Consider the following 9,036-nt stretch of genomic DNA (forward strand, 5'->3'; position numbering starts at 1 on the left):
CAAAAAAACTCAAAAATCATGTCCAAATCTGTTCAAAATACAATATTTAGTGTGGTGGTGGTGTGAGGTGAGAGAAAGTGAAATAAGAGAGAGAGAGAGAGATGGGAAGAGAGAAGAGAGAAATGAAGAGTGAAAAGTGATGAGGAAATTATAAGGACATTTTTGACAAAGTACAAAAAAATAGCATTATTTTAAAAATTTTAATATGTCTAGCATTTTTTTTAATTATATAGCATTTATCAAGAATACAAAGTGAAATTTCTCAAGTAAAAATACATTAGTATTAACGATGCAAATTTCCAAAAATATTTTCACCAAAATTAGTTCATTGATACCATTTTGATTTATTTTGAGTCATTTTTTCCTACAATTAAATGATGCTCGGTTTGTTGGAACATAAAAAATTGAATGGAAATGGAATGAATGAAAGATTGGACATTTCCGATGAAAAGAATGAATGAGTGATTGAATGGGTTTAAGCCGATTGGTCTGTCTGAGTTCGCCACTTCTTCTTCACCGCCACCCCCATCATCATCCTACTTCCTCTTCATCCATTCTTCACCGGCTTCCTTCACCTTTCCTCTGCTACCCTCTTAAATGCCCTATTTTTACACCTTTGCCACTCTTCCCTTCTTCTACTACTACAACCCAATCCTCCTTTTCCTCCTCCTCTTCCGCCATGGAAGCTCCTCCTGAGGGTTACAGAAGAAACGTCGGTATATGTCTCATCAACGATTCCAAAAAGGTCCTATAAATATATTTGCATATCTTTTATTTATGTATACTATATATTGCGCACACACGAATATATATGTGTTTGAGTAGAGTTTGATTTTCTATTTTCCTTTCCATTTTTCTGGCAGATTTTTGCTGCATCGAGGTTAGATGTACCAGATTCATGGCAAATGCCGCAGGTAATTATTTGAATGGATTGCTTGAATAGGAAATTTGCAGCGTTATTGCTTGAATAATTTGGGGTTGGATAATTATGGATAATTTGAGTTCTTGCCCATTTTCTTTTTATCTCTTGTTTCTTTATAGGGAAAAACTTTCATAGAAGAAATTAAAAGGAAAAACTTTGTGTAAGTTTTGTTGTAAGTACGATAGTGATTCTGTAAGAACACATAAATGATTAGCCTACTGTGTCTAAAAGAATTTGATGGGTAGCCATCAGGCTCAAAAGTGACTCCCACTAGATATATGGGGTTTTCTTTTGTTAGTTTACTCCTTCCCAAACATTGTAAGGTGCAAAGGGAGTACAAGTAAAAACAGATAAGAACTTGATGGGTTGACAGTGGAAAGTTGTGAGTTAAAACTTTAATTTAATTATCGTATATGTGCTTTTGGTATTAACTCAAAGCACATCGAAACAATCATGATATGAGTTTGTGCATAAGCAAAGCATAACAACTATGATTGATTTTTTTGTTTATTATTAAGTGAGATCTAGGACGAAGTGAACTTTTTTCTCCATTCATCTCTTTATACTTCAAGATAAATAAAACGTGGAACTCATGCTATGTTCTGGAAGAGATGAACGAAAGATTCACATTGTCCAAACTCAAACTTTGAGTTGTTATAACTATCTTTATAATATCTTTGAATCAGTGTTGTATATTTTGCAAGATTTTATGACATTGAATATAATATTTGATTCTCTTGTGTTTTAAAGGGGGGTGTTGATGAGGGTGAGGATCCCAGAAGTGCAGCCATAAGGGAATTAAGAGAAGAGACAGGAGTGACTTCTGCAGAAATCCTTGCAGAGGTACAACTTGTTTACTGTTGAGTACATTGCCCTAATGTTCTAGACATCTTCTTTAAGGTTGCATTTTGGTTCAAGACTGAAAAAAGTATCCTGTTTGGTTTTCGAAGCAATATGTTTCCCATTTGATTAATTTTAAAACACCAATCTATGTTTGTGATGAACATATTTGGTTGTTTGATAAAGAAGTAGAGCGTTGATCATTTTTCTGTTCTGTTATTGCATTAAATATTATAGTTACTAAACTCTATGATAAGATTGAGATGAAGATCCAGAGAAAGGCTATATATTATAGATTAGATTCACTATTCTTGTATCAAAAAATAGATTTTTAGCTTAAGATGTGTAAAAATTTAGGATAGGCTTCAGTACTTCCACTAGGTTTATAAGATAGCCTTCTAGACTTTCTCTCTCTCTCTCTCTCTTTAGAGTTTTTCCTCTCTGTTGTTCATGCATTAGCTTTATATTTAGTTCTCCTCACACTTCCACTAGGAAAATAATCGGAGTGATGCTCATGCCACCTTGTTATATGATTAACAACCCTCTTGTTTTTGTACTGGCTATATTATTCAGGTACCTCATTGGTTGACATATGACTTCCCACCAAAAGTCAGGGAAAAACTTAGACATCAGTGGGGAGGAGATTGGAAAGGCCAGGCACAGAAGTGGTTAGTATTAGATTTGAGTTTGTGCAAGTACCATTTTTCGTCTATGTTGTTTCGATGCATTGCATGCTTTGTAGGGAGCAGCCAGCACATTGACCTTCATTTATTAGTATTGCTAAGGGATTGGTGTCTAACACTAGCCTACATGGCATACCGCCATTGGTGCAATTTAGCATTGGGTCCCACATATTTGATTTTAAACTAAATATGTAAGATCCGATGCCAAATTGCATCAATGAACATTGCTTTTTTAGTTAATTCATTGTTTCAGGACAAAATAAGACCTGTTATAACCAACTGAGATTTTTGCAAGCATTTGAACTATTGACACTCAATGATGTAGTAGTTTAGCTTAACCATTCACATTTATCAAAATTGGAATCCACTATTTTAAAAAGCAGTGCCACATCACTGTGTGTAGTGTTTGAGTGCATATTTTGGGTACAAATATCATTACTCTATACACCTAAACATTAAAGTGACGTGGTAGTTTAGCCTAACTAATCACATTTATCAAAATTGAGACCTACTGTTTTAAAAAGCAACACTGTGTGTAATGTTTGGGTGCATATTTTGAGTGCACATATCATTATTCTAAATAAATGCATGTACACTCGTGCTCTTATGTTACAACTGTATGCTCTGGAAATCAAGCCTTTCGTTCTTGCAAAAATAGAAAAAGCTTTCTGGTTCCTAGTCCATTTTATGCCTTTCTCAATTCTCATCGGGATACAAGTGTTGTTTTTCCAATATGCATATGTTATCTATGTTTAAATTAAGGTCATCTTAATTTTAATGTTTGTTATCCTTTCTTTTTATTTGAATAAAAAGAACGAAGGAGATTGTCTGAAAAGAAAATTGCTGTATCAATTTGAAGAAGAAATAAATGATAGTAAACAAGCTCTAATGAATTTTGTTCGCACTGTGGAAAAAAAAAGGTTTCTGTTTAAATTAACTGGAAAGGATGAAGAAATCAATCTTTTGGGAGATGGAACTGAGAAAGCCGAGTTTGGTGAGTGGTCATGGTTGCCAGCAGAACAAACAATTGACTTGGTGAGTATACTATATTGCAAGTTCAACAGATTTGTATTTACCCACTTCTTTTATTTGACTACTTTTTGCTTTTGCTCTCCAACAATCTCTGCAGGTTGTTGATTTTAAGAAGCCTGTTTATAAAGAAGTTCTAGCATTTTTCGCACCATATCTTCAATAACCTTAAAACCGTATTTTAACCTTGAAACCTTATATTTGTTTAATATAGCAATAATTTCTCTTGTAACTTTCGCACATTATGATCGGTTGAAGCCATCTATCTGGATATGTGATGGTGTTCCTCTCTTTTTGCTGTTTTCATATGCCCCGAATGCAATATTTATATATTTGAAAAGGGGTTAAAATTATTATTATAGGGGTCTTATGGAATTATGCTCCATTTTTGGGTTTTGATTTAGTATCTCATCAGCTCATTTATCAACCCAATTATGTTCACCAGTTCATTAATTTGGTCTAACAAATCATCAACCTAATGTATCAACATGGTTGTAATTTTATTAACATGATTTATTAAATTATCTTGGTGCATCAATCTTAAAATAAAGATAATTTACTATATTAAAATGCCAAAATAGATCAGTTACTCGTATGTTTATATATATAAATGTTTGATTTCAGCCATCAGCAATTATGAAAGTTTAGTTTTGAAAAATGGCTTGTGTAAAATCAATTTGCATCCAAGCTTGTGGAATCACAAATTAAGATGAACTAACCAGTAACTATCAAGGATTTAATAACTACTCACCAGTAGTGAATGTTTCTAGTAGCTAGATTTTCATCAAAATTGTAAGTCATATTAGTATAATTAAAGTTGGTTTCGACCTAGTTTGTATTACGACTGCATTTACTTGTAGTTGAAATGCCTTAAAAATATGAGAAACTTTATGTGCTAGCAGAACGAAATTCTCAAAAGTTTTCTTTTATAATTTTACAATTGTCTCATAAAAGCACATGGAAGAATTCAAGAAGGAACTTTCTTTACGGTGTTGACCAACTGGAGAAGTGGCAAGAAGCAAATATGTGACAGAGGATTTCTTTGCTCACCGGTTTCATTACATTACATTAGGTGACTAATATAAATCCATATAGTTTTACCTCTAAGATGAGAAGTACATAATCACAACAAGGCACAACACGAGCACAGCCAGCTTCTCAGAACTCAGAAGAAAGCTTATGCTGAAGAAGAACAAGCCTTCAACTACTTAAGTCAATACTGCTCAAAAAGGCGGCATTTCATAGAAAGCTTTGGTAAACTCACAGATGGATTGAAAGTACAATTACTTGTGTAGAGCTTCAGTGCCTCACAAATGAAAACATAATAAAAAAAATGAGACTAATCACTGGACTTCTCAAGTATATTTTGTATATGATCAGCAAGGATATTGGCAACAATCTCTGGGGAGAACCTTCTAATCATGTCTTCCCTTGCTTTTCTGCCTCTTGCTTTAGCTTCATCCATGTTGTTCATCACATGCCTCATTAAACCACAAAGCTTACTAACAGAAGGTTCTGCCCAAAGATGCCCTTTAAAAGGCCCCTCTGCTACTTCATTCATTCTATCAAATGCCAATGGATAGCTATTTTCCTCTGTCAAAAACTCAGTTGGCCCTGACCAATTGGTAGCAATTACTGGCAAGGACATTGCCATGGCTTCCACAATGGGTCTTCCCCACCCTTCTCCTCTTGATGGAAGAACAAAGGCATCGGCTGCCTTGTAGAGCCGAGGCAAATCAGTTTGAGCTATGTGGCTATCAATAACATATACTGGAGCCCAACCAGTAGCTGGTTTTTCTATATTAGAGTCCTCAACAAAGTCCACTATCTTATTCCCAAAATCTCCATCAGAGTGATATGGATTTGTTAAAAGATACAAACTAACACCATCAACACCAGAGAATTCCTCCAAATACGACTTCAACAACACGTCCCATCCTTTTCTATACTCCCACTTAAAGATACTTAAAAATACAAACTTCGAATTCAAATTAGGGGTTCTTGTTCCTAAAACCAAACGTCCTGTAGAATCTAGATTTAAAGGCTTATACGCAAGTGGATCAAAGAACTTTACATCAATAGGCTGAACAATCTTCACAACTTTAGATGGATCAACCCCGCTTTCTATGAATGTTGATACATGAAATTCGGTAGGCACCCAAACATAATCCATTTTATTACATCTCTTGACGTGTTCAGCGTTCACCCTATCAGTCTCAAACATGGTCCTACCGATCACAGCCTTGAAATTTTGGTAAGCACCTGGTGGGCATGGCATAGTTTCAAACAGTGGAGGGTCCCAGGCACCAGGCTCACTGTGACAAATCACAACAGTTTTACTCATAGTACATTCAGTCTGGTGAAGCTCAATTGCCAAGTTCTTGGTAGTAACTGGCAAACCTTCCCAAAAATCCAAGGATTCTAGATCACCATGATGCTCAATGGCCATTCTAAAAAGTGGGCTTTTCACATTTTCATGAAGGGCCAAAATATATGACCAACCTTCTGAACTGTACCCACCACCTGAAAGGAAAGGCGCCATCCATAGGACACAGTAGGGAGGCTTAGAAACAGGTTTTGGAATTTGGGTATTTCTGGGCTTTTTAGTTCGAACCAGAAACTCCAGAAAAGTTTGGAAAGGACTGGAGTGTGATGAGAATTTATGTCTCAGGAGTTGGATATTGTAGTAGTCGGTTTTGGTAAAAGTGAAGGAGATTGCTACGAAGAGTATGAGGATTGGGACCACAAGATAGGTCTTTGAAATAGGATTTTGATTTCGCTCCGGCCAGTTAACGGGTTGCAGGTTCTCTTGCGAATCCATGGCGACAGCAGAGAGGGCCTAGGGGGCCAGAGGGACGAGGGTGGGAGAGACGAGAGAGAGACTCTTTTCTGCTCATTTCACTTTTTTTAGTTGGTTTATACATTACGGAAAAAAGCCGTAAATGCCTCTATGATTATTTCCTTTAAAAAAAAAAAAACCAAGATTAGTTATAAATACGGCTGGCAATTCGTGTTTTGTAGAAGTATTATAATAAACAAGAGGAGTGCTAAGTAAAATCTTTATTACACTTTATTTTATACTCATTTATTATACTTTCCTTCGTTCATATGACATGGGATATTATTTAATTTTTTATATTATAATATTTTTTCAGATTATTAGTAGAATTTATGTGTCATTCATTGTAAGTGTACACACGGGTCGAATTTTTTTGTTTCAGATTTGGGGTTTATGAGTTTTAGGTGGAGAAAATTGATACCGAATCCAATCCGATTTTTTTGGGTTTTTTTTCAAATTCAGGTTGTTGGGTTTTGGGTTGGGCCGAAAATGGGTCTTGGTACAATTTTTTTCAAAAATACAATTTTTAACACTTTTTTAATTTTTAAAGTTTGTTGTTAGTCTAAATGTAAATTTTTGGAGCATTAAGTTACTAAATTATTATGTTAATTAAAAAAGACTAAAGAATTAATTATTATAATTATTGTTATTTCATTTTCACCTTATTTATTATAGTAATAATAATTTAGACATATAGTACCTCTTTCTCGGGAAAAACCAAATAGAAAGCAACCTATTTTTTATTATTCATTATTCGCAAATGGCAATGGCATGGCTTTCTTCACATACACTAACACTATGTGAACCCTCTTCCAACCCCAACTCCTCTACCCATTTAGAGAGAGAGAGAAGTGAAGGAGAGATAGAGAGTAGAATCAGTGGAGAGGGGTCGGTGATTCGGTGGCTGCTGCCGTGTGGTGCGGAGGTTTGACACCGAGGGGTGCAGCTGCAGAGGGCTGATGCCGAGGGCTGGGCTTGAGCTTCGGTAAGCAGAGCTGTAAAGGGGTGCGACAGGGGGCTGGGCTTGGGCGGCGGAGGGCGCTATGGTGCTGGTGGGCTGGAGCTGCGGCAGAGGGCTGGGCTTGGGTGGGTCGGGCAGGCAAGGCAGGGGCAACCGAGGTCCGAGAGAAAGTGTCGGGGGGGGGGGGGGGGTGGTTGCTGTGAGCTTGCTTAGGTGACCTTAGGGTTTTTTTTTGTTTTTGTTTTTGTTTTGAAGATGAGAGAATTTTTTTTTTTTTTTAAATTGTACTTTATTACGGGTTTTGGGTCTAAACCCGAACCCGAGATACTCTAAATGCAAAACCCGAACCCGAGATACTCTAAATGCAAAACCCGAACCCGACCCGAGAGGGTTCAGGCCCGGATTTAACCCAAATCCGACAGGTTTTGTCAAAAAATGAGTTTTCGGGTTGCGGGTCGGGCTGGTTTGCAGGTTTTGCGGGTCAAATGTTCACCCCTAATTCATTGGTTTAAGAGAGTACAAAAGATAGTGTAGAATAAAGTGTATTTAACATTTCTCTGATAAGCAAATGCTAAATCTAATCCCAACTTATTTATTAATTGTGTCAAAAATTAAAACTCAAAACTCGACATTCTTCTAAGAGCAACTCTAATAGTGTCTACCCCATTGGTTGTCCAAAATGTCCACATCATCTTAAAATATAATTTTTTAATTTCTCCTTCATCCACATCAATTTTGGCAACATTTTCCATACAAATACTTCAATACTAAGCCACTCCAAAAATATAATTGTTTATTTTCTCTCTCATCTACATCAATTTTGGCAACCTTTTTTATACAAATACTCCAATGCTAAGCCACTCCAAAAGTTATCAACTATGGTCCCACATATTATTATTTAATATATTATTTTGTAATTATAAATATTGTCACACTAAATTTTTTAAATTCATATATTAATATAAATAAATATTACATGAAATTTAAGTTAGAAGAAATTTAAAAGTAGCACATAAAATGACATAATCATAATAATCATTCTAAAATAAAAAAAAAATGCTAATTAGAATGATTTCTAAATTTTGACCATATGTGCTCCACCCAAGTACGCCTAAATGTTGCGATGAATGTTTATGTCACGAATTTAAGCATTTCTTTGAAGCATTGTTGGGAAGTTAGAAATAGGTCTATAAAATACTTCAACCGTTGGGGTGTCGGCGGGACCTTCCTCTTAATTAAAATCAAACAAACTATCATATGCATCTCTTTTATCCTCGATAATAATATTGTGCAATATGATGCATGCACACATAATATCTTTAAGAACATCTCTTTGTAAAAAAAGTGTTGGTCCTTGTATATAGCAAAAACGAGATTGACGTACTCTGAATGCTTGCTCAACATCTTTGCGTACCGCTTCTTGGCATTGAGCAAATAATTTTCTTTCCTCTCCTTGAGGCAGTGAGATAGTTTTAACAAATGTGCCGCACTCTGGATAGATACCATCTGCTAGATAGTACCCCTTGTTGTATTGTGTGTCATTTATCATAAACTCAACCCTTGTAGTTTGCCCTTGTAAGATGTCAGTGAATAACGATGATTGATTTAACACGTAAAGATCATTATTGGATCCCAAAACACCAAAAAATGCATGGCATATCTAAAGATCTTGTGACTCAACTGCTTCGAGCATGATTGTTGGTCTACCGTGATCACCTCACGTGAATTGGCCTTTCCATGCAATTGGGCATTTTTTCCATTC

The 9,036-nt window shown here is 35.7% G+C and overlaps 2 protein-coding genes across 2 annotated transcripts; one reads left to right on the forward strand and one right to left on the reverse strand.

Annotated features, from left to right (window-relative positions):
- The first annotated feature begins 300 nt into the window (after positions 1-300).
- Positions 301-3,877, forward strand: LOC133810299 (nudix hydrolase 26, chloroplastic-like). The gene is made up of 6 exons (XM_062246046.1): positions 301-745; positions 864-914; positions 1,673-1,765; positions 2,336-2,430; positions 3,366-3,480; positions 3,575-3,877. The coding sequence occupies exons 1-6, from the start codon at positions 470-472 to the stop codon at positions 3,638-3,640; spliced, it is 696 nt and encodes a 231-aa protein (XP_062102030.1). The 5' UTR covers positions 301-469; the 3' UTR covers positions 3,641-3,877.
- An 813-nt stretch (positions 3,878-4,690) lies between these two features.
- On the reverse strand, positions 4,691-6,402 carry LOC133810300 (uncharacterized). Its single transcript, XM_062246047.1, has one exon. The coding sequence runs from the start codon at positions 6,293-6,295 to the stop codon at positions 4,814-4,816; it is 1,482 nt and encodes a 493-aa protein (XP_062102031.1). The 5' UTR covers positions 6,296-6,402; the 3' UTR covers positions 4,691-4,813.
- Between the last annotated feature and the right edge of the window lie 2,634 nt (positions 6,403-9,036).

This window comes from Humulus lupulus, unplaced genomic scaffold (genome assembly GCF_963169125.1).
Source record: "Humulus lupulus unplaced genomic scaffold, drHumLupu1.1 SCAFFOLD_34, whole genome shotgun sequence".
Classification (NCBI taxonomy): Eukaryota; Viridiplantae; Streptophyta; class Magnoliopsida; order Rosales; family Cannabaceae; genus Humulus; species Humulus lupulus.